Genomic DNA, 25,562 nt, shown 5'->3' on the forward strand with positions numbered 1-25,562 from the left:
CACCTTTCCAAATCTTCGTGAGTCAAGAGAGCAGAGTTGCTAGGACTTTGCCTTTTTGGAAGATGGACATGTTTTCCAACCTCTTAACCATTTTTAAAAGTGATAGGACCTTCCAAACATTTGAGTGTCCAGACCTTTCTTGTGTTAGAGGCTAAAATTTTGAGACTTAATGCTGACACACTTGTGAAGTTTTGCTTGAGAAGCTTCTAGTATTTTTCTTTTCTTTTTTCTGGTTAGGTGGATTCTATTTGACCTACTTCTGTATTAAATTATTGGAGTTCTTAAACATTAAATAAAGCTAGTGCTACAAAGATAAGTGCTAAATAAATCAGAACTCCTTTCTGATTTATTTACTTGCTTTTCAGAGTTTGCTGTGAGACTACCACAGTATACCCAGAATGAGGCCTGGTTTGTGCAAACACTTACATACATTTGTTTTTAGATTAAAACAATGTTTTCCTATTACAAAATTGTTATAAGACGGGTATGATAACTTGAAATTAAAAGTAGGCAAAAATAAGAGTGAAATAAGTTTTAATTCTACCTTTTAAAGTTGATTTACATTTTATGGATTACCAGTGCTAATATATCTCCTAATACATATCTTTACAGACCACTTAAGAAAACTCGTTTTTGGGGGGGTTGACAAAAATGAAGTTCTTTTGCCCCGCCTTGTGTTTTGGTGCTGAACAGTGATGCGTCGCGAGCCGTTTCCAGGCCCTAACATTTCTCCTCAGCGCTCTGCTTAGGTGCTCAGTCGTATCCGACCCTGTGACCCCAGGGCTGTAGCCCGCCAGGCTCCTCTGTCTGTGAGGATTCTCCAGGCAAGAAGACTGGAGTGGGTTGCCATGCCCTCCTCCAGGGGATCTTCCCGACCCAGGGATCGAACCCAGGTCTCCTGCATTGCAGGCAGATTCTTTACCATCTGAGCCAGCTGGGAAGCCCAAATATTACTTTGGTATCTCCTTGCATGGATATTTCATGGTTTCCTTAACCAGTATCTGATACCGTTTTGAGACATTGTGCTGTGTGAGGTGGAACTCTGAAATGATGTGATTGAATTTTAAAGGAAATTTATTAAATGATTATTTAAAGTTTATAATTATCTTATTTAATCTCAAGTGAGCAACCTTACTTTAGTGGCAGGAAGTCAGTGAGGTTATCATCTGTCATTGTCTTTCATGCTCCTATATCTTGAACATATGTCTAGGAAGATACACTGTGCTGGCTTGCAGGACAATTCCAAATTAAGGAATAATGTTAGTATGGGTAGCTAATTCTATGTAAAAATAGTTTCTTGGCTTTCTGCATTAAGTTTTTTATAGGTAATTTGAGATACTTGACAGTATCTGAAGTCTGATTTTATTTTCTTTTCCCGAACTTGAAATGAGTTTTTGTTCTTAAATTGCTTGGGAGTTATGAGTGTTGTTTTTGATGTGACACTTTAATATCTCCTCCTTATGAAGAGGATCTCTGTGGATGCAAGAATTTCTATAGACATTTAAACTGGAAGAATAAAGGAATAGCATGGCAACCTAATTTTAAAGCAGAGTTTGAGTCTTTTATATTTTTAAAAAATTTAGGCATATTGGCATCATTCTTCTTTCATGTCTCCTAAGAAAGTTGGTGGTCTGGCTGGGTGTGTAGCTAGTTTGGGGAATCTATTCAATCACTGAACTGATGAGAGCAGGGTACCTTATCTAGATCGTTAGGCCCTTTGGTGGTGTGATCTGGCCATTATTTCATGTTTATGGCGTGAAAGCAGAAGAGGTTTGTAACCGCCTACTTCAGTGTTCCTGGGCCTTCCATGGTGGCCCACACAGTAAAGAATCTACCTGCAATGCAGGAGACCCGGGTTCATTCCCTCGGCCTCGAAGATCTCCTGGAGAGGGGAATGGCCACCCACTCCAGTATTCTTGCCTAGAGAATTCCATGAACCTGGTGGGCTACAGTCCATGGGGTCAGAGTCTGACCCAACTGAGACACTTTCACTTTTTCACTTTCAGACTTCAGCTAGAATTGACCCTGGCCCTGGGACATACTTTTCTAAAAATAGCCTGAGTAGTCCCTTTCATATAAGTGGAACTGCTGCTCTGTGGAAATTTCCGTTCCAATTGAGCCCCATGTGTTTTTACATCAAATTAGTCCCCTTCGGTTACAGATGTATACACGGTCACCTATAATGTATAGTGGAAATTTAAATTAATCCAAGAATAGGTATGTAATTTTTCCACAGGCATTGTGTTAACCCTTCTCTTCCACTTCTAAATTAATGTGGCAAAATGAATCCACTACTAACACAGAGTAGAAAAATAGCACTTTATCACATGTCTGCACTGCTAGGCAGCAAGCTGGACTGCGCCGTGACGTGTATACACATCCCGCTCCCCCACCCCCACCCCCGGGTCACCGGTGATGGTGCTTCTGGAAATTGAGCACAGTGATTCTGGCTGAGGAAGGCTTTCTCCAAGTAGTTTCGTCATTTTTTGTAAAGCTAACTTCTAGGATAGGGAGATCTTTTTGATGGCTGTTTAGAATAAGGATTGACAAACTATATAGCCTTCTGGCCAGATTTGACAAGTATCCTGTTTCTGAATGGCTCATAATCTAAGAATTTCCTTATTTCTTTGGGATGGGTGGGAGGTAGGAATGATTTTAAAAACAAGATTTGTGATGTGAAAATTTTCACAAGATGTGAAAAAGTCGAATTTCAGTGTGCGTGAATAAAATTGTAGCGGAACACAGCCTTGCACATTTGCATACACGTCTGTGGCTACATTTGTGGCAGAACTGAGTGTGTATAAGAGAGACTCATAACCCCTATAATGCAAAATATTTAGTTTCACCTTCCGCATTAAAAGTTTGCATACTTTTACATTTAGGACATCACTTTATTAGATTTTTTTTTTTTAATGATAAACATTCTGCAAAACATAACTGGATGCAGAAGACTGTAGTTGAAGTTTTGTTTAGTTGGTTCAATGAATTTCTGTTAAAGTGCTCACACACCAGTTTCTGGATGTCTTTAAGAATGTATAAAACAAAATGTAGTTTCTTTAATTTTTTTATTGAAATGTGGTTGATATACAATGTTGTGTTAGTTTCTGGCGTACAGCAGTGTTTCACTTCTGTGTGTGTATATATATATTCTTTTTCATATTCTTTTCCATTACAATTTGTTGCAGGATATTGAATATAAATCCCTATGCTATGCAGTAGGATCTTGTAGTTTATTTTGTATATATTAGTATCCCAAATGTACTTTCAAAATATCTGTTCTGGAGATTTTTTTTTTTAAGTATAATACTCCTTTTATAGGTAAAAGTTAACCCGAGTTTTTTAATACTTTTTTAATTGATTTAAATTCCTATATTATAATGATATTATGGCAGGAATGTGTATTTGACCCAGATCCAAATCAGGATAGTGACAAAGCATCACTGTGTTGCTGTTAAATGTCATCAGACCTACAGTTGTAAAAACAAATCCATCCTTATGGTTCCTCTTCATTTAGTCTTTTGTTATATGGACACTTGGGCTTCCCAGGTGGTTCAGTGGTAAAGAATCCACCTGCCAAGGCAGGAGATGCAGGTTCGATCCCCGGGTCAGAAAGATCCCCTGGAGAGGGAAATGAATGGCAACCCACTCCAGTATTCTTGCCTGGAAAATCCCATGGACAGAGGAGCCTGGTAGGCTATAGTCCCTGGGGTCACAGAGTTGGACACACACATGTACACACACACACGCGCGCGCGCGCGGACACTAATGTCTGTGTTCTTTGCTGATTAGAGAGTGTGGGCAGATGTGTGTTTGTAGCAAGAGTTGATGGAGTCGGTTAGGGTGAGCCAAAAACTATGATCATATCTTTCCCATCAGTTACTTGTATACCTCCTCCCATCCCTAGGCCCCCTACTCCTATCATCTGTGCTGTGTTCTTTAAAATTCAACTTGTTCTTGCCTTATGTATGGACCTGATGGTGGTGAAAAGAATATTTTTTTAAGATCATATATCTGTGGGATAAATCAGCAAGTGGTTGGGATTTTTAATTGCATGAGCAATAAATTCTCAGAAGAGTTATAAGCACTCTGAAATCTGCCTACAAGCTGATCAGTATTGTCGTAGATGCAAGATGACTCAGGTCCACAGTGCTTTGAAAGGAGACAAGACTATTTTTTTATCTCTACAGGAAATACATAACTTATACACCTCTTAGGCTTATCTAAACCTCCAACTTGGGAGGATTTAGGGAATGTGTCATTTGGTATACTGCTGATTGCAGAATATCTAAGAAAACACAGCTCAGATTTAACCTGGCGAATTGCAGGGAGTTATGTATCTTTAAAAGCAAAATGTATATTTAATGACTTAGACGGTGCGTTGAGGCACTTACAAAATGCAGATGAGCCCAGATTTTCATTTTTAGGAATCAGAATTATACCTAGCTCATTCTTTATGCATTAAACATGTTCCTTGTGCAACTTGCCACGTATAGCCCAAGCTGTACTCATGTAATTGAGCCCTTTCAGAATGAAGTCTCTTGTCACCAGCATTAGGGACAGGGCTGGAATTAGGATGAGGCAAGAGAGATGCCTAGGGTACAGAATTTAAGGAGGTGCTCACTCTTTTTTTTTTTTTTTTTTTTTTTCATTTATTTTTATTAGTTGGAGGCTAATTACTTTACAGTATTGTAGTGGGTTTTGTCATACATTGACATGAATTAGCCATGGATTTACATGTATTCCCCATCCCGATCCCCCTCTCTTGGTGTCTACCTGAGTCTGCAGGATCTGGAGGATGAGAGCCTTCTTAAATTCCTCACCTTAGGTGTTTTTCTTGCCGCATCCTTGTCCTGGCCCTGATGGGGTCCCTTGAAGATTCTCTAAAATAACCCCACTTCTGGGTCAGATTCTCAAATTACTTAATCTTGGGGGAGGTGAGGTGGGCCAGGAATGTGCTTTTTAACCTCATCTCTCTGTGCTTCAAATGCACCTTGAAGTTTCAGGGGCCCTCTGAGCTTGGTGGGCCAGCCTACGGGCCAACAGGACAAAAGCTGCTTGGCTTGCCTCAGGTTATAGTTGGGATAGTAGCTTAAAAATGTGTCTGATTAACCAGCACAGAGGAACAAGTAGGCCAGCCGGACCACACTGTTTGCCAGCCCTGGCCATTGTATAACTGCTACCAGGTGTCACGCTGGAAGGCTTGGATCTTAGGGCACTTGTAACCAAAGCTAAATGTAATTGATTATGTAATTTTCAGCTGTTCCAATTTTTTAAATTAAAAATGTTTTATCAGTTTATTATTAGCTGTGTTCATTGTTAAAAAAAATTAGAAAATAAGTCAAAAGAATGAAACAGATATTTATGTATAACTCTACTACCCAGAGATAACAACCATGAACATCATAAAGCATCCTTTCAGCCCCCCCTTTTTTTCCTACTGAGTAACATTTAATTCCATTAAAAATCCAGCATGTGGCATTAGGAACAATGAATGACAAGAGGGAGGTTGTTATGAGGAAATCTGTCTTATGAACTTGATTCCCATTTGAATTCTGTCCAGTTGGAGTCTGTCCAGTTATCTTTGCTGTCTGTGTGTGGACCTTCTCCTCTCATCGTTAATCTCAGTATGGAAGAAAAAATCCACATGGCCAGGTGTATGTGCGGATTTCTTATCTCGTGGCCCACTATTGCAAAAATGGTGTAACATAGGAAAGTCACCATCAGGCTAGGCTGTTCTTCCAGGTCCCTTCTTGTGACACTAATTGAATTCCTTTGGAATTTGAAGGACTTGTTTCTTTGGTAGGACTTAATAATTAACAGCTCTTACTTTGTGTCTGCAATAGGTCAGACTCTGCTAGGAGTCAGAGGTACAATCCATAAGACATGGTCCTTGCCCTTGAGAACAGTCGGATGGAGGCAGACCAGGATATTTTAGAAGTGCGTCAGGTGCTCTAAAGTGCTTCAGGAGTAGGGATGCGAGACCAACCAACTTGGCTTTGGAGAGTTGAGGATGGCTAGGAGAAGGAGATGACACTTGAATTGAGTCCAGAGAGACCTGCCGTATGGCGCCTGCCGTCTTCAGCAAATAGCATTCTCCTAAAGTTCCACTGTTTTCTGTGTTATGTCCTACTTTTCAGCCTGGTCACACAGTTGCCCATGATAATTAAATGAAACTTGCCAGATGGATGCTTTCGCAAGACAACGGCTTGTCTTCTTGCTCTATTTGTGAAAGCTGGCATTGGATCCAAGCTCTCAAGGATGCCCCTACCTTGAGATTGCTTTTGAAGTGTTGCTCTTTTGTGTGTGTTAGCCAAATGGCCTGCCCGTCAGCAGGGCCAGGTTGAATGACAGGTGGGTGTGCCATGCATGCAGACACTTTTATCCCTGCCAAGCCATTGTGCCTGCAAGGAGGTGAGGTGCTGAGAGGTTGTTCTACAAAGATGTCATTTATCAGCATTGCCTTCCTTCGAAGAAATTAGTTTCTGACCTGTTGGCCTTTTTCTCTGACCATTGTAATCGATGTCATGTAATCAATGACAGATTCCCAGTTCTTAAGGTTAAAACACATACATGTTATCATGCTGTCTTAAGCAGTTTCTCTTCAATATCTAATACCTTTAGATATTGAAGAGAATATTTAGAATGACCAATACAGTTAACCTAATTGCTACCAAACTTGATTAACCTAGGAGGGTGGGTAGTCTAAGGAGAAAAAATAATAAATGAGTAATAAATTAGTAATTAATGCTTTTTAAAAAATATTTTTAAAATTTATTTACTGGCTGTTCTGGGTCTTAGTCAAGGCATGTGGGATCTTGTTCCCTGACGAGGGATCAAACCCAGGCCCCCTGCACTGGGACATGGAGTCTTAGTCACTGAAGCACCAGGGAAGTCCCATTAATGAATGCTTTTTCTGTTTGATTTCTGTGAATCATTCTTGATTCCTTGTCAAGAATCATTTCATTTCATCGTCACAACATCACTATGAAGAGTTCCTGTTGTTACTGTTGTTATTCACGTTGGATACCCGGAGACTCGTGAGAGCCACCGAGGGCCCGCGCTTGGGTACAGGCCTGCCTGCCACGCACGTGGCCGCCCATAGCTCTGTGCAGAGTCTCGGGGTCGGCACCCGCGATGCTGTACCAGGGACACTGATGTGCTCATCACCATCTCTGCCAGTGTAGCTTACTCATTCTCGGGGGGTGTGAGTCCTTCAAGTGTATTACCAGTAGAACAGCTGAATGTAAGTTCTTTTTCCGTTCACTAATCTCAAGAATTTGCAGGGTACCTTTGATTGAATATCAGTTGATTATTATAGCTACACAGAAATGTCAAATTAGAGCATTCCTGCTGATACAGTTTACTTTTTCAGTGATTGTACTCAGGTTTAGACATATGTATGAGTAAAACTCTTGGCCTGGTTTCCTCTTCTAATTTTCTATTCCTCTTTTGCATTTGAAATAAAAGTTTGGAGTTAAAAGCCCATATTGTGTTTTACTCTGATGTTTTGGCTTCTCTTTAAAAAGGGTGATTCAGCTCCTTGTCTTCACCACCCCTTCCACACCCCCATCAAAAAAAGGAGGGGGGAAATTTCCGAGGCAGGCATCTTCTCTTTTCCCATAACTCCTCCTAATTTATTCTAGTTCCTGCAATAACTTGAAATTCCAGTGAGTCTTTGAATCATTTGAGAGTCTGATGGCAGGAATCCTGTAATAAACAGTGTTGTTGTTAAGTCACGTCTGACTCTTTGCAACCTCATGGACTGCAGCACACCAGGCTTCCCTGTCCCTCACTATCTCCCAGACTTTGCCCAAGTTCATGTTCTGCCACACTCTTCTCCTCCTGCCCTCAATCTTTCTCAGCATCAGGGTATATTTGAATGAGTCATCTTTTCCCATCAGGTGGCCAAGAGTATTGGAGCTTCAGCATTTTCACCCGTTAGACAGTTGGGAACCCTAGAATCCTGATAGAACCCATCTTTCAGGTTCTCTCTCCCTGGGAACAGAAACCTGGCCAGGTGGTCCTGCAACCTCAGTCGTCCCTGAGGCAGGGAGAGCTCGGAGACTCCCACATCCACAGGATGAACAGTCCACACAGGGGATGAGTAGCTCTAACCGGGGAAGCCTTTTTCTTGGTCAAACCTTCACATCCACCTCCCTGCACCTTCCATTCACTGGTTCACATTCTCCCCTTTGAGCAACATGTTCTCTCAGGGTCCTCTTAAGCCTTGAGAAAGTTTTTAAAGATTCAGAAATTGTGGAGGGAGCCTTGATGAGGTTTTCCAGCAGTCTGACATATGGCCGCTTCTCTCTTCCTCCAGCAAAACCAGAAATCCTGACACATGAGAGGCTGGTGAATGGCATGCTGCAGTGCGTGGCCACAGGGTTCCCAGAGCCAACCATCGATTGGTACTTTTGTCCAGGAACAGAGCAGAGGTGAGATGATTATTTTGGATACCACTTAACACTCATCAGGAAAAGACTGCAATTCACTTAAATTTCAAATATGTTTTCAAAGTATTATTTTTTAAAAAAAACTTTGTTTTGATTAATTTTTTTTATCCATGTGGCTTTTTAGAGAGCATAATTGCTATATTTTTCTTGGTAGACATTAATTTTGTTTGCTGAAACATGATTACTGAACGACATCTTTATTTCGGTGGTTATCTTTTGGATTTATCATGCAATTTCCAGCCTGCAGGTAGATAAAGCAATTTCCCAGGACAGAGTAATTAGATTTCCAATATATACACAGGAGGTAATATGTGTGGGAAATATGACTGTAGTTATCATGAAAAAAATTACCTGAGAAGTTAATTGCCAAGTTACCAAAAAAGTAATGATCGCGCAATTACCACACATATGGTGCTGGGGAGCTACATGTTTTAAAAAGGTTTTCTCCTTGATGAGGTGCCCAGCCCCTGAGCAGAGTACATCTGGAATTGTACTTCCTCTCTTTCACAATCCACACTTAAGCCTTAAATTGTCCTTTCGCATTACCTGAAGACGAAAATGGGGTCAGCATCACTGTTTTTATCCATCAAATGCTATTTTACGCTCAGGCTTTAAAGCCCAGTGTAACATCACAATTGAGTAGTCACGATAATAATAGAAATTTCATTTTTCACAGAATAGCCCTTTTAAAAAAAATAAACAGCAAGTTAGAGAGGTTACATAAGACTGTTGTGCTCAGCTGGGTTTTAGTTGAGTGTTTTCTTTGGGGGAGAAGCAGGGAGGTTCAGGATCCCTGGAAAGTTTGCCCACAGAGGACACAGCCCCAGTAGCTGTAGACGTTTGCTGAGAAAATGTTTATGAAATGCCAGCTGTATGCTGGACATGGGTCTAGTGAACAAAACACAGCTGAGTCCCATTAGTGAGTTTATATTCTCATGAGTAGAGATGGATAGAAGACTGATATCTACCATATGCAGGTGTTGCAAGCTAGAAAGTAAAGCCAGGTATGGGAACAAAATTGCTAGGCCTGTGGGGGGATAATTTAAAATAGAGTCATCTGAGTCCGCTTCCTGATGCTCTTTGCCACCTGGAGTTCATTCAACCCAGTAGGCACTGTCTCCATCTCCCTCTATGGCACTTCGAGCCAGAGCATCCTCACTTCTGGAGTGTGGGGGTGGCCCTATCTTCATCCTTAAAGACTTTATTGCCTTCCTCCTCCACCATCTTCCTTTTCAACCCTGCATACATCTGTTCACAATTACTTTATTTATAAATGGCTGCTGTGTGCAGGGATGGAAGCCAGCCGTCTTACTGAATTCATCTCTAATCCTTTCAGTAACCCTCCAAGATGGGTATTACTGCCCCAATTTTACAGCTGTAGGAACTGAGTCTTGGAGACTTTTAAGTACTACTCACAAGTCAACAGAGTAGGTGTTTGAGTCCGGATTTTAAACCCACATCTCACCTCAAAACCTCTTCTCTTTTTCCTCTTCCAAGTGCTTTTCTTGCTCTCGGTGCCACAGACATGCTCATTTGTCATCACACTTCCACTTGTAAAAGCGAATATCTGATTATGAATCTCTGACTTGGTTTTAAAAGTATGCGGTATCCAATGCATTCAATTGATTTTCTCTTGAGAGTAAGTCTGGGCTGCTGTTTCTCTCACCTAGGTGTTCTGTTCCCATTGGGCCAGTGGATGTACAGATCCAAAATTCATCTGTCTTACCATTTGGAAAACTAGTGGTTCATAGCACCATTGATGACAGCACATTCAAACACAATGGGACGGTGGAATGCAGGGCTTACAACGATGTGGGCAAGAGTTCTGCCTATTTTAACTTTGCATTTAAAGGTAACAGCAAAGGTATATTTCTTTTTAATCCAATTTAAGGGGATGTTTAGACTCTGCCTGCCATTTCAATCATGACTTTTAAGTCCATTCCATCACTGGCATGTCATTTCCGGTAATATCTACATTGCGCATGTGATTGTCATCAAACGTACTAAGTTTCATCTTGTGCTAGTTTGTTAATAAAGTGTGTGCAGTAACCATGCTCTTTGTGTGTTTTGTGTACTTTATGCACGTGTGCACATATGTATGTATGTGTGTATGCATGTGCATGTGTGTGTATATATAAAATTAATCATGTGTTTCCAACTGTTTCCATTAGAAAAGGATAGAGAAATAAAATAGGGGAAATAGATTTACCTTATACCCTAACAGAAACGGAATTAGGACAATTAAAACATTTAAATTCAATTAAAAATTATTTAAATTGTTACTTAAAATCAGTTATTTTACACATTGCCAGACACCATGTCAGAAAGTTAACATTACCTTTTGTGAAATCATGTTAATGAGCTACTTTCTTTTAACATCTTTAAAATCTGACTCATGAGTGACTAGCTCTCCCAACATAAGTTAAATGATCCTGTAGACAAATTGATGAATTGGTATGAAGTTGGAAGACAAAAGAACTGGGTGCATACATTCATAGGGTTCGGTTTTTGTTTCCTTGAGTTGGCAAAGACCAAAAAGTGGTATTTGTTCAGTATTTGAGTGATGAGGGGAAGAGTCTTATATTGTTCTTCATCATGGATTTTTTTTTTTCCAGGCAGGGCAATGAAAAGAACACTTTAAAAAATGTTTTTCTTGGTTGTGAAAGACACTCAATATTTCATGTAGAAAATTTGGAAAATACAGGAAAGCATAAAGAATAGAGTAATAAAACATCCATAAAGGAAACATCTTAAAGTTCAAGGCAGGAATTTGAAGTGCAGAGTTCACTCAGATGTCACTTTTTACTGAAAAACTGCATAACGTTACTCTTGTGCTCTAGAAATCTCAACTTCTTTCTCACAGTTTTCTGGTTGAAAGTGCTTATGTTAAAAGATTCCTAGAGTAAGATAATAGCCATAGCTCAGATGCACCTGGTTTGACTCCTGCTGTGATGAGCGGTAGTATGGGAGGTGGGTGAGTTGGAGGTGAGAGGTGTTGTGTAAAGATCCGACCGGGCTAATAAATAGGTTGTAACTCCACATCTCTCTTTGATTTTAGAACAAATCCATGCCCACACCCTGTTCACGCCGTTGCTGATTGGTTTTGTGATCGCAGCTGGTTTAATGTGTATCTTCGTGATGATCCTTACATACAAATATTTGCAGGTAACCATTTATTTGTTCTCTCCCTCAAATGCTATAATGGTAAAACCATTAACCATTAAAAGATGACTCCTCTTTCCCTTTCTCCCTCCACCAGAAACCCATGTATGAAGTACAGTGGAAGGTTGTTGAAGAGATAAATGGAAACAATTATGTTTACATAGACCCAACACAACTTCCTTATGATCACAAATGGGAATTTCCCAGGAACAGGCTGAGTTTTGGTCAGTATGCTACAGGGGTTTTCCATGACACCTTTTTGTTTTCACATAGCAGTGCCTTTATGGAATCCTAGTAGCTTTCTTTGTTTTATTTCACCTGAAACAATAAGGGTTTTTTCTGCGATTTCACTGCCTTTGGTAGAGTTGGCATCAAGTACACTGTAGGGAAGTGTATTTTGGCACATTTGTCCCTAATTCTTCTATTGGTTTTGAAATGACACAAATGTTTCTTCAGTTCCACCACCGCCACTTACTCCCCTGTCTTCCTTCCTCCAGGGAAAACCTTGGGTGCTGGCGCCTTTGGGAAGGTCGTTGAGGCCACTGCTTATGGCTTAATTAAGTCGGATGCAGCCATGACTGTTGCTGTCAAGATGCTCAAACGTAAGTTCCTGCAGGCTGTTATGGGTGCTCACCGTCAGTGTCCCAGATTTGCTTTTTGCTAAAATAAGATGTTTTTAATTTTAGCAAGCGCCCATTTAACAGAACGAGAAGCCCTAATGTCTGAACTCAAAGTCTTGAGTTACCTCGGTAATCATATGAATATTGTGAATCTTCTGGGAGCGTGCACCATTGGAGGTAAGGCCATGGCCAACCTGACTCTTGTAATTGGTCAAATTATCAAAAGGTGGGAGATTTTGATATGATTTTTGACAATGCTTGATTATAAGCTCCTTGAAGGATTTTGACCCAAGTGGTTAACCTCTTGCTGGATTTCCCCCGACCCCACTGAATGTTAAGAATGTATATTTTAATGTATATAAGTATATGGGGTTTCTCTGGTGGCTCAGATGATAAAGAATCTGCCTGTAATGCAGGAGATCCAGGTTCATGTGTCTTCTTCTTAAGAATTATATTTTGTAAAAAAAAAGAATTATATTTTGTGTTTGTCATGATGGGGTACAACGCCCAGGACATACCTAGTTACTGTCGTGTATGTCACACCAACATTGACCTCTTGAATATCTTGAGAATGTCTCATCTCCTCCAGAAAGCTTTTCTTTTATCTTGCGAGCTTTTATATAGGCTGGATGACATTTAGCCACTAAAGAGTTAATGTTCATGTGCATGCTATCATTAAAAATAGGCCTCCAAGCCTACCAACCCTCAAATCTACAGCAAATGAGCAAAGACTTCACTTTGATAAAAAAAGAAATTTTCAGTTTTAAAGCATTCATTAGTCCTCCCATCAAGGCTTTCTATGATGTTTCCAGAAAACATTTTGGTCTAAAGGAACAAAGATGTGTTAAAATGAGCCATTCCTCAAGATCTGGAGAGATCCACGGTCAAGTTGACAGCTTTCTGTGATTTCTTAAAACAGCCCCCATAAATGTTGCTTCACCGACATCATGAATTGTTCATGAAAGATTTTTGCCCAAGTTAATTAGTTGTCTGTTAAATGACTTCAGAGCTATAGTTTTTTAGGCTTTTACAACAGGGAAAGAAAACAAAAGTTCAACTGATAGGGCCCCAAACACACGTGATGGCCCTCCTCTTCAGGGTTTCTCCCCACCTTCCAGTCTCAGCTGGCGGTTCCAGTGGTTGGTTTTCCTATCATGCTGCTCTTTGTGCTTATGCTCATCGTCATTTCCATAATAACATTACAAAAGGCGTGAAGCCCTCTCTGTAAACAAGTGAATCAGAGGACTCACGTAGGAAGCTTGGTAACTAATGATGAAAGCTGTAACTCCTGTCTAAAACCAGCAGTCATTCCTGACCCCTAATCAGGCAGAAATTCAGGTTACAAAAGTGGTTTAGTTTTACTCCACAGAATCCCGCGTTCTGCTAAGCAGTGTTCATAGATAGGATTGTACTCGTACTTGGTAGGCTTAGCATTGACCCTGGATATGAGTGGCTGTGATCGCCCTTGAGTATTTTTATGAAAGATTGGATGGTCTGTATATCTCACCTCCCTCTAACCGTCTCTTAAATGCTCATAGGGCCCACCCTGGTCATTACGGAATATTGTTGCTATGGTGATCTTCTGAATTTTTTGAGAAGAAAGCGTGATTCATTTATTTGCTCAAAGCAGGAAGATCACACCGAAGTGGCGCTTTATAAGAACCTTCTTCATTCAAAGGAGTCTTCCTGGTAAGACTGATTTACATAAATAGCTGTTGACAGGCAGTTCATGGGGTCATAAGGGTTTGCAATCAAGGCTGATTCTTTAAAAAAGTGAACTGAGGTACTTTGAGGTGCAAAATCAGAATTATTAAATCACTTAAATGTGATTAACGGTTTAGAAAGTTCAAACTGTTTTTAGAGATTCAAATAGTCTTGAACTTAAGTTTGTGTTGATTTTTAAAAATGTATCTTTAGTGTTTTTCCGAGCTTTAGTTCTCCTAGCTGAATGAGGTCTGTACCTGTTTCTCTTGGAATGGTTCTTCCCTGCGCGTCAGTCTGTCTATGCTGTTGAGCCCGGGTCCTGTATCGTTTCTGTGCCTGTTTCTCTTACCGTGGTTCTTATTGTGCGTCAGTCTGTTATACTGTCCAGCAGGATCCTCTGTGCATCTTAGAGTGAGGCGCTGTTTCTAGGGAACATGGGAAAGGCTGCCAGGTTATCACAGTGAATTCCCTTAAACCTTTGACAAAATGGCAGGGAGCTCCACACAGCTCTCCGTACCGGGGTTTCTCACCATCTACCTCGGAATTATTTCTGTGTTCCTTGCCCTTTTTCCTTAACTTAGGCTATCAAGAGGCACAACTACTGTAGCACATTTTTTAAAATTCTGCACCTTATTTTCATCTCTTTTATCCTTGATACCATTCTGAATTTGAATATGCCAAGAGTTTCAAGTTCCTTTAAGAATTGGTGTAGTTTATGATCAGAATAGAATTCTCTGCCGTGTTGGGCCTTTTCTTTCGAAGTGTTTGTTAAGATCCACCATTTAAGATTTTCTAGATGTATGCAGCCCAGCAGAATCATAGTCATCATGCCCAATCCCTTAAACATGTTATCTCTGCAGTTGTGTGATGGGTTTCCTCTTTCCTTATTATTTACCATATCCCCTACATTTTGAGAATGCAAGACTTTATCTCCTGAACTTAACCCCAGGCCCTCAAAGCGACCTCGATAAATATGGTTGATGGGCGATTACCTCTTAAAGTGTTTTTCTGTACCTCTGGCTGAAGTTTTAAACCCTAGATGAAACTTTTTATTTATTTTTCAATCCTGTAAACTTTGAGTGGTGTCAAGTGGCAGTAAAATACAATATAACCAAACCACCTTTGGTTGCTTCTCTGACACATATGCTCTTTATGTGAATAAATGAACCACTTTGCCTTATTTCTAAAACCTTGGCCCCATATATATTTTTTTATTTTCTGTAGTAATGGCCTAAATAGTTCAATTCTGTGTAGTGTTTTTTTGTGCTTTGGGATCCCATATGGGATTGGAACCACCAGCATGCTGTGAAGGAGATTGTTGTCATGGTGTTTCTATGCTAATCAGAAGCAGGAAGTACCAGAAATCTTGAAGACTCTCCAGCCAAATGTTACAGATTCAAGAGGTACAGATGGTTCAGAAAATCATCCAAATTATTGGTGTTTATCTGAACCAAACTTGGTTTTTTTAAACCATCTTCCATCAGTCGCTATATGTTAACGATCCCTGTCTTCCCCCACTAATAACACATCTCAGAAACTCTGGTTCTTTGTCTCTTTCTTGTCTCTTTCATCTTATCTCTCTTGAGGCTAATTTAGAGAGTTTGAAGTGATGTGGGATAATGGTTTTGGTTCTGTGTTTCTCATTAAATCCCTGGTGTCAAGAGATAGGAAATTTCTAACCAGAGTCCCCTCTGCAGTTGAATACAAAAAAGGCCATCTAATTCCTAGGGATTGGACCCGAATGTTGAATATTAAAAACTCATATCTTACTGAACAAGATTTTCTTCATTCAAACTTGTCAGTACTTTCTTTAAATAAAATCAGCTTCTCATGTGAAAAAGGAAGTGGAGAGAGAGCCTGCCTCTCGTGTGCTCACCCATGTTCTGTTTTATTTACTCGTGATTTGATGGATGTTTCATTTCTCCCAGCAGTGATAGTACTAATGAGTACATGGACATGAAACCTGGAGTTTCTTATGTTGTACCAACCAAGGCAGACAAGAGGAGATCTGCAAGAATAGGTGGGTACCTATCAAACAATAAGAGCAACCTCATTGACTCAGAATTTCTCATACCACCATGGAATCTAACACCATCCTGGTAGTAACTGGTTCTTCTTTATAATAGGATCAGGGTAAGCGGGTATTTGGAGTCAGAGCCTGTATTATTGTATCTGAGCATCTTGTTTTATATTTGATAACATATGAATATCAAAATACATCAGATACATATAAAAAATATGAGACTTTTGTGTTCATCCACCATTCTTCTTCCTTAAAGATTTTGTAACTTAGCCCAGGATTGGGAATATTAATTTGTGATTCAGCACCTTCCTGTCCTTAACACTGGGGAGAGGATTTGCATGCAAGTTCACATCAGTTCCCTGATTACCAGCCCTTGGCGGTGTTGTCACTGTCTTTTACTCTCTTTGTATTTAAGATTTTAATTGCTAAGAAAATCCTTCTTCTCCTCACAGGCTCATACATAGAAAGAGACGTGACTCCCGCTATCATGGAAGATGACGAGCTGGCCCTGGACTTGGAGGACTTGCTGAGCTTTTCTTACCAGGTGGCAAAGGGCATGGCGTTCCTTGCCTCAAAGAATGTAAGTGGGGGTCATTCTCAGAAGGGTCCTGTCCCTGCCCCCACCACCCCCAGGGAGTATTTAGAGCCATAGTTAGAATGCAGAGTGTTGCTTGAAGTGTGGTAACCAAAAGCAGAGGAAATATAGCTTCTTCATGTTCCAACTGCTGTCTCTTTGAAATTCCTGTTCTCATAAGTTTTAAAGTGCAAGCCTGTCTAAATGAGCTTCCTATGAATATATTTTTTATATGCAATGAATTCATTTAGAATTTGGCTTTTAGGATATAGGAGCTGCTCTTAGAAAATAAAGAGATAGTTATTTTATCAGCCAAAGGAAAGGGTATCTCTTGTAGTTGCAGTGCTTGATGAAGCACACACATGAGTCTTTTTGAAGTTAGACCTCAAATATTTCATGTATGGTTTACCAAGTGCTGGGGAAGTAAGGAATCGAGAGAGAGTAATAAACATTTGATCAGAAGGTTGAGGATAGGAAGAGAATGAAGGAACCAAAAGAAGAAACATGGTCTCTAGAAGGGTGAGAGGAATTTCTTAGGAAACCAGGCTAACAGAATAGGATGAGGTTACAGATCCTACCCGTAAGTGTCATTGGTGACATTTCCAAACAATTAGCAAACTAAAAGAAGATATAGGATGACTGAAATAAAGAGCCTCTTCCCTTTGTCCTTTGGAGGGGTCAAATTCAAGTTGTAGACATTTTAGAAACTCTTTTTAAAAGGACATATTCAAAGAGAAGCATGTAAAATGAAAGCAGTCCTAAGTGGGGGGGGCGGGGAGCATTTATTCAAGTTGGTTTTGAAAGCAATTATAGTAATTAAAGTCCTAACAATGTAAAACAGATTTGAGCATCATTCAAAGTGTAATCTAGATATTTATTTTTGGTGCACCAAATAGTTTAAATGTAAAGCAAAACTATTGGTGCTATATAACATAAGCAGCATTCTAGCATTAAATATAGCTCTCACTCTTTAAAAAGTTTAAAATAAATGTAAATGGTTTTCTTTGTCTCCTGCTCTCCTAATAGTGTATTCATAGAGACTTGGCAGCCAGAAATATCCTCCTTACTCATGGTCGAATCACAAAGATTTGTGATTTTGGTCTAGCCAGAGACATCAAGAATGATTCTAATTATGTGGTCAAAGGAAACGTGAGTACCCACTCTCTCTTGACAGTCCAGTGAAGGATTTTTGTTTCAAGTTTTCTTAAATATTGTCTTATGATTTTCATAATGCACATCCTACCTTTGCGATATCATGCGTTTTAGCAGTCAAATTAAGTATACTTAAGCAAAATTCCAATAATAGAATTCCTAATTCTAATTGTGTAATTATGGGGCATGTGAAGGAAACAGAAATAGCCTTAATTTTCATTATAGCTTGAGAATAGCAATGAACTCGATTTTGTTCAAGTGAAACAAATGTGGACCTGAAGGTCACAGCAGGAAATTTTATTTTGAGATTGACAGTCTATGTGAAAAAGATTAAAATCTAAGATAATGTTCAGAATTAGGCATATAGAATGTTGGGTCTTATAATGAAGAGAGCTTATTAAAGACGTTCATAAGGAATAATTGGCTTATGGAACATAGTGATTTTATTTCAAAGTGCTTTATTTCATTGCCAATTTTCATTGTATCATCAGGGCAACCCCTTGGCATTAGAATGCAGAGTCTTCACATTTTAAAAGTTGGGGAAACTAAAAGCACAGTGTATTTTAGTGATATTTGTCTGAGATGACACGGATCAGTAGAGGCTGAAACCAGAGCCTGTGATTCCCAGAGCAATATCCCATTAGTATGGGAAGCCAGTAGTCCTGAACATATATTTTTCTCCATCTATTTTCCCAGGCCCATATCTTCAGTCCAGAGCTATTCCTAGAGGTAGCTATTTGTGTGCCTACACATAATGTAATATTTCCTTCTCCATCACTGAGGCGTCTCTGTGGGTGGGCTGTACTAGACTTGGTTTTTGTAGAAATGTTGCTGGGTTTACTTTCTGATGACAGCATGCGTTTCTATAATAATAACTTGCTAAGGCTAGGAGTGTTAATAACACCAAGTCCCCACCATCCTGGTGCACTACTGGAAGGAAGAATGAAAGGTCGCTCTCTATCCAGACCTTTGAATATTGACAAAAGGCTAGTGGGTTCCGGGCCCCGTCTTGCTGAGTTTGAACCTGGTTCTATCATTTAGTGGGTATGTAATATTTGGTAAAGATGACCCCAGCACCTCTGATTTCAAGACATCTTTTATTAATAGATCTCAGGTTAAGAGCCCCTATAAGAACTTTAGCACAAAATCTGGGAGGGGATACTGAAAAGCATTTTATTTTTTTCCTACTGACTAAAATAACTTTAAGACCAGAAAAAAATTGTCTTCCCAGTTTTGGGTCCTAAGTGGATTATGAGAAGGGTTGATTTAGCTTTCTGTGGTGAATTAAGATCCAAGAATCTAGAAATGTCTCTAAGAGTAATAGTCACAGAAAGTTTGGCTGGATGTTTAGCGGGAGGAGTTCAGCATGTGAAGTTCAACTGTTGAGTTTAAACTCTGAATCTGCCACTTACCACGTTGGAATAGTCATAGTCAGCATAAGCCACTGCTGTCTTATTGAGTGATTGCTTGTACAGGGCAATTTTTCAGATCCTAGTGAATCAGCCATACCGAACTAAGCACTGGTACCTACATTATCTCATTTAACCCACAAGACAACTCATGGAATTTGAGGTATGATTTTCGCTTGACATAAGAATATCCTGAGGCTTCTATTACAGATGTATGTGATGTTCCCAGTGTGTTAGTAAGGGATAATTGTGGCTGTGTTTGTCAGAACACCCAAAAGGAAAGTAAAATAAGTATAGGAGTTTCAGGCCAGGCCTGGTAGGGAGGTTCTATACCAGGGAGCAAATTCCTCAACCTTCCCATTTTATACCATCCCTGGTGTGGCCCTTAGCTTCATGGTCCACGATGGCCTCAAGAAAGCCAGCCAACATATCCAGAAGGCGAGACAATGGAGGAAGAGACAAGGAAAAGGCCACAGGACACATGCCAACCTCACATTAAGGAAGTTTTCCAGAAACTGTCACACAGTTCTTAGTGGCCAAAGCCGAGCCGCGTGGCTGCACACGGCTCTGAAGGGGCTGCGCGATGTGGTCCGTACCCTGGGAGGCCACGTTTCTGTTAAGGGATGAGGGTAACTGACAAGGCCAGCGGTGGAGCCCAGGTTAGAACCCAAGCGTCTGTCTCCAACATCTGTGCTCCTAACGCCAGGCTGTACAGACTCAGTGACCCCCATCTTGAAAATGAAGATAGTACTGGGGCTTCCCTGGTAGCTCAGACGGTGAAGAATCTGCCTGCAGAACAGGAGACCCAGGTTCGATCCCTGGGTTGGGAAGATGCCCTGGAGAAGGAAATGGCAGCCCACTCCAGAAGATAGTATACAGCTGAGCATTGCACAAGGCAGGAGTGAGTCTCAGCATAAATGAAAGCAGCCCTCGATATCCATGGTTCCTCCACATTCTTGGATTCGACCAAGCATGGGTCATGTAGCATTTATTATTGAAAAATATTCTGTATAAGTGGACCCGTGCAGTTCAGACCCTCATTGTTCAGGGGCCAGCTCTACTGGTGATCCACTTATGTCAGAGGTAGTCGGAAAAAAAGTAAAAAATCATAATTCACAGGAGTTCCCCGCCAGTCCCACGGTTAGGATTCTGGGCTTTCACTGACAAGGCCTGGGTTCAGTCCCCACTCCACCCCACAAAAGAAAAGCCACCCCAAACTAAAAAAAACACACATAACATAATCCTCAGAGGCAGTCAGGGTGCTCTGAGGTCATATGGGTTAGAAGGTCTTTGTGAGATGCCCATCAGGTGAAATCCCCACCTCTCTATAGGAATATTTTCTTTTCAGTTTTTGATTTTTTTTAGCTTTGTGATTCACATTGTTGGATCTGTTGTGCTTCCATTGCAGGCTCGACTCCCTGTGAAGTGGATGGCACCGGAGAGTATTTTCAACTGTGTGTACACGTTTGAAAGTGATGTCTGGTCCTATGGGATTTTTCTGTGGGAGCTGTTCTCTTTAGGTAAAGTGAGCCTTGCCAAAGGCATCTTGGTCACACTCAGAGCGGCTTCTTTAAGGTGGTACGGTGCTCCCCTTGCTTATTGTCATGCTGATTTGCAAACTGTTTGTGCCTTAGGAAGCAGCCCCTACCCTGGAATGCCAGTCGATTCTAAGTTCTACAAGATGATCAAGGAAGGGTTCCGAATGCTCAGCCCCGAGCATGCACCTGCGGAAATGTAAGGGCCCAGATGTCCTTCCTTCAGATAACGTTTCCTCTTTTGTTTTCCTTTTTTAAAGACAGAAACCCGTATGTTGAGGGTTTTCACTAAGCATAGTTTGAAATGTCACTTGGTTCCTTGTTGTGACATAGGGCAAATGCTATTTCTGTCACTGAGTTTCATAAAACTTGCTACCAAATAAACAAAGTTTTGGCAGAGTCTCAGTACACAGTTTTATTTTATACCCATGTCATTCAGTATGTCCAGTTGTGTAGCCCTGGAATTAGGTTTGAAATTGTTGAATGGCATATACCTGTAAATCAGTTAAGGGCATTGCGGAGTGATAATTGGCCCTGGTCTTGCAGGTATGACATCATGAAGACCTGCTGGGATGCTGATCCCTTGAAGAGGCCAACATTTAAGCAGATTGTGCAGCTGATTGAGAAGCAGATCTCAGAGAGCACCAATCATGTGAGTACACTCTGTCCAGGCATAGGACCTCCGTTCTCTTGGTTCCAAAGCATGTCTTCCTTCTCAGGTTCTGGGGGTGAGGACTAAGCTACCCACCCTTTCTCTCCTTCACTTAGGCTATAAATTGAGTAGGAAAGGGAAGCAGTGGAAACAAGTTCTTCTTGCCTAGTCCCCTACTCTGAGCCAAGGGATATGAGGTGAAGAGAGGAAAGAGTGGAGGGCTTGGCGCTCAGCAGTGTGGACATAAAAGTTTCCATAAGGATTTGCCACTTTTCCTTCTCCACCCCAAGTTGTTGGTCATGGGGGTTTGCATCATCTCTCTCTCACATGTCAGGCCATTCAGCCTTCGGAGGCTTGGGGTAAGGTGCATAGAAAAGACAGCTTGTTCCCTGCAGGAAAATAAACCTTTTGCTCAAGTAAGTATAACCAGAACATGGCAGATAGCTTTCAAGGCCACAAAGCATAGAGAATGAAGAGTTGCGTGAAGTTGAGGGATCCCTCCCAGTGATTTGAGAAGCGGGGAGTTCAAAACTCAAATTGATGATTTCTTTTGCTTTTAAGGAAGAATGAGTGATCCTTATGTCGATCCTTAAGCTGCTTGTTTCTTCTGGATTGTGCTTAGAGCTATCTTTTCTTAAGATTATACCGTTGATACTTTCAGGTTGAAACTTGCTCTTCCGGGTGTCAAAGCACATTTCAAATTAGACAGCATTTCACACCCAAATGCCTGGTTCTCAATGGAAGAACCACCGATTTCTTAGTGAATGACATCAGCCATTAGATGGGAATTGGCTACAGAAATTTATGTGCCTTTTAAAAAGTTAGATCGTTCTCATTCCTAGATGCGTCCCAGCAGAAAAGCACGTTTTGGACTATCACCTCTTACATAATCAGACCATGGGAAAATGAGGGATAAAACTTGTCCGTGTGATTCGGTTCTTGGCTGTAAGGCCTTGTCAACCTCCTGGCTGTGAGAATCTTCCTAAGTTATTTGCAGTTCCTAAGCTGCACATGTGCCCCTTTGTTCCTTGTGGGTACTGGCGTATTGACTCTGGATTTATTTTCCTCAGATTTATTCCAACTTAGCAAACTGCAGCCCCCACCGGGAGAACCCCGCAGTGGACCATTCTGTGCGCATCAACTCCGTGGGTAGCAGCGCCTCCTCCACGCAGCCTCTGCTTGTCCACGAAGATGTCTGAAGCAGAGTCTGCATCCGGGGGGGGGGGGTCTCCTGACAACCCCGACCCCCCAACTCTTGGTTTTCACAATGGTTCCTTTGTTTTCCTTCGACTCAATCCTACTCCAGGGTAGTAGACACCCTGATGTAATCCTGTCTTTATGAGCACCCTTTAGTGGCCGATGATTTTTGTCATCAGCTACCATCGAGCTGCCTATGTTCCTGATAGCACACTAGCCTCTGCTAAGGAGGAAACTTCAGACTTGGAGAAAGGGAGGGTGGGGTGGGCTAGACACACTGAGTCCTCCCCAGAGTTTCTCCAATTTGTATCGAAAAGTGTAGTTGATAGTTGGAGTACATGGCAGTAGTCACCTTCATTCCTCATAATCACCCATGATGCTATGATGATGCAGCAAGACTAGAAGCTGAAACCTTATCCCTTGATGCGGAAAATAGAATGTTATTCAAAGGCCAGAAGCCTATGAATATCTGGGCTCAAGAAATCTACTATTTCATGCTGGGAGTTAGTCATAGGCCATGGAAAAATGTTCTCCGGGCCTGAATAAAGACTGCTGGGCATGAGCCTTCATGCTTCTGAACTGGTTTCTAAATCAAATTGACTAATAGCAGCTGAATTGGAGAGACGGCCTCCCAGAACACATTTTGTATATACTCATCTATAAATTGTACACATTCACATATTTGAGGGGTGGGGAACCCACAAGGTGTAGTTTCTGAATACAATTCTGGCTTAAGTCTGCTGTGTATAGGAATAACTAATGAGCCAGAACAAGTTTGAAGGAAACAGTGCTTTAAAAAAAAAATAATTGCCAAGCACAATCTTAACAAAAATCTCCTTTTGTAGCCGATGAACTTGCTCTAGAGATTGTCCAGAACAAGCCGACCAGCTTTAGAATGTCATCGTGTTCAGTGGATTTGATGCCATTTGAAAAAGTGATTTATTGCATGACTGTGGCAGGAGTGACAACCAGTGCTATCTTAGTTTGGATTCTTCTGTAGCCAAAAATAAACTTTAGATTCAGCCTCCATCACAGGCATGTCCTGGACACCTGGCCAGTATCTGTATAAGTGTGTATGAGTGCGTGTGTATGTATGCTTGTAGACAAAATATTTTGGGAGTAGTCTTGCCTTGAGCCAGGAGGGTCGTTCAGCACCCAAGAAGCAGCCTGCTTTCAGCAGCAGCCCAGCTTTTGTTTCACTTCACCTTGCTGTGCATAGAGGCTTACCAAAAGCTTCCACAGAGGAGTGCTTAAGTCCATATTTATTTGCAATCCACCTCCACTTACGGCACTCTGTTACTTATACTCACCGTGCTGTACCTGTTCCTTAGACCTGATTAATGCTCCTCTCCTACCGAAACATGTTTCAGTTCTACCCTTTAGGCTGTAGCCTGAATATTATTCTTAGTGTTACCTGGTTTGTTTGTTTTTTTTGCCTCTACCCAGTTATAGGAGATCCATGGGTACATGGCAAGGTTTATGTGTTGTCTTGCAAGATTCAGGTATGCTGCCCTCACGGTTTTCCCCTCCAGGTCTCTTTGCGTTCATGTAGAGAACTGTGGCCATTTATCTGAAAGTAACCATTTGCACTGGGGTTCTATGCTCTCGCACCTTTCCAAAGGTAACAGGTTGGGGCGTTTTGTTGCTAATGTAAGACGTTTTTGCTGTTTGCCACACTTTGTCTGAAAATTTCCTTTGCGTTTCTATTGACTTTGGTTATAGTAAGAAAAGTGGTTGTTAACTGTAGATGTCTAGGTACTTCAGGGGCACTTCACTGAGAGTTTTGTCTTGGATATTCTTGAAAGTTTATATTTTTATAATTTTTTTTTTACATCTGATGTTTCTTTGCAGTAGCTTAATGTTTGAAATTATTTTGTGGCTTTTTTTTTTTTTTTGTAAATATTGAAATGTAGCAATAATGTCTTTTGAATATTCCCAAGCCCATGGGTCCTTGAAAATATTTTTTATATATACAGTAACTTTATGTGTAAATATGTAAGCGGTGCAAGTTTAAAGGATGTTGATGTTCTATGTGTTTTTTCCTGATATGTTGTCCAATTGTTCACAGTTATGAAGAATTCTAATAAAAGTGTAAATATAAAGTCAAACGGAATTTTTATTTTATTAATTCAGAGTCAGTGAAATTAAACTTGAAAGTGTTAAAGTGCATTCACCCTGTCATTAGAATGGTTTGTACCTAGTATGTGTAAGTTGAGGTTTCTCATGTGGCTCATAGGTAAAGAACCCGCCTGCCAGTGCAGGAGATGCAGGAGACTTGGGTTTGAGGAGGATCCCCTGGAGAACGAAATGGCAACCCACGCCAATATTCTTGCCTGAAAAATCCCATGGACAGAGGAGCCTGGTGGTCTGTAGTCCACAGGTCATAAAAAGTCAGACACGACCTTGCAACTGAGCACACGCACACATGCGTGTATGTAAGATGCTTGCAAGGCTATCAGATCACTAGGATTTGTATACTTAAAGATTCGATAAACAATTTATTAAGAATTAGTATGTGCTGTGTTTTCTCATTTTATTTTTACAACCCAAGATCTCCATTTAAATTGAAAAGTGAATATAGAAAACATTGCTAAGATGATTATTAAGTTGATTCATGTGAAATGACCCATCTTGGTTAGCAGTTTTATGTGGTTCAATCTGATATAACTAGCCTGTTTCCTCCTAAAAGAGATTGTCTAAAAATTAATATGAACAGTGAAGTAATTCACAACGTTGACATGAGGAATCCTGAGTAAATGGTTTGTATTCTTTTTGGCTTAGATTTTGAACATCCGTCCTGAGATGTTCACGCTCCACCTTTCAGTCTTTATTCTCACTTGTTTCTGGGACAAAATTCTATCATTTGCTTGGAGGGAGGTGACTTGTATTGTTTAATTCAGTGTGTTTTGTGACTGGAGCATCCTTTGTATTCAGGAGGGACTGTCCAGACCAGTGAACCCTGCATAGAGCCTAAGAGTTATTCCAGCTTAAAATAAAGACTCATCCTGAACCACAAAATCCTATTAAAAATGAGGTAAGCACACCAGATACCATCAGTTTTTATTTTTATTTTTTTCTGTC

The 25,562-nt window shown here is 40.7% G+C and overlaps 1 protein-coding gene across 8 annotated transcripts in view; it reads left to right on the forward strand.

Moving 5' to 3' along the window:
• Positions 1 to 24,589, forward strand: part of KIT (KIT proto-oncogene, receptor tyrosine kinase) — a 90,639-nt gene extending 66,050 nt beyond the window's left edge. For 2 of the 8 annotated variants that reach the window (XM_020910422.2, XM_070458056.1), the window contains exons 8-21: positions 8,321 to 8,435; positions 10,124 to 10,317; positions 11,512 to 11,618; positions 11,713 to 11,839; positions 12,113 to 12,217; positions 12,302 to 12,412; positions 13,774 to 13,924; positions 15,871 to 15,959; positions 16,415 to 16,542; positions 17,563 to 17,685; positions 20,506 to 20,617; positions 20,732 to 20,831; positions 21,179 to 21,284; positions 22,355 to 24,589. In XM_020910422.2, the coding sequence (XP_020766081.2) occupies positions 8,321 to 8,435; positions 10,124 to 10,317; positions 11,512 to 11,618; positions 11,713 to 11,839; positions 12,113 to 12,217; positions 12,302 to 12,412; positions 13,774 to 13,924; positions 15,871 to 15,959; positions 16,415 to 16,542; positions 17,563 to 17,685; positions 20,506 to 20,617; positions 20,732 to 20,831; positions 21,179 to 21,284; positions 22,355 to 22,483 (1,697 nt within the window). In that variant the 3' untranslated portion in view covers positions 22,484 to 24,589. Of the gene's footprint in view, positions 1 to 8,320; positions 8,436 to 10,123; positions 10,318 to 11,511; positions 11,619 to 11,712; positions 11,840 to 12,112; positions 12,218 to 12,301; positions 12,413 to 13,773; positions 13,925 to 15,867; positions 15,960 to 16,414; positions 16,543 to 17,562; positions 17,686 to 20,505; positions 20,618 to 20,731; positions 20,832 to 21,178; positions 21,285 to 22,354 lie in introns of all 8 variants that reach the window. The other 6 variants (XM_070458055.1, XM_070458057.1, XM_020910413.2 and 3 more) reach the window with 3 other exon arrangements.
• Positions 24,590 to 25,562: the final 973 nt, after the last annotated feature.

This window comes from Odocoileus virginianus, chromosome 29, assembly GCF_023699985.2.
Source record: "Odocoileus virginianus isolate 20LAN1187 ecotype Illinois chromosome 29, Ovbor_1.2, whole genome shotgun sequence".
In the NCBI taxonomy this organism is placed as follows: Eukaryota; Metazoa; Chordata; class Mammalia; order Artiodactyla; family Cervidae; genus Odocoileus; species Odocoileus virginianus.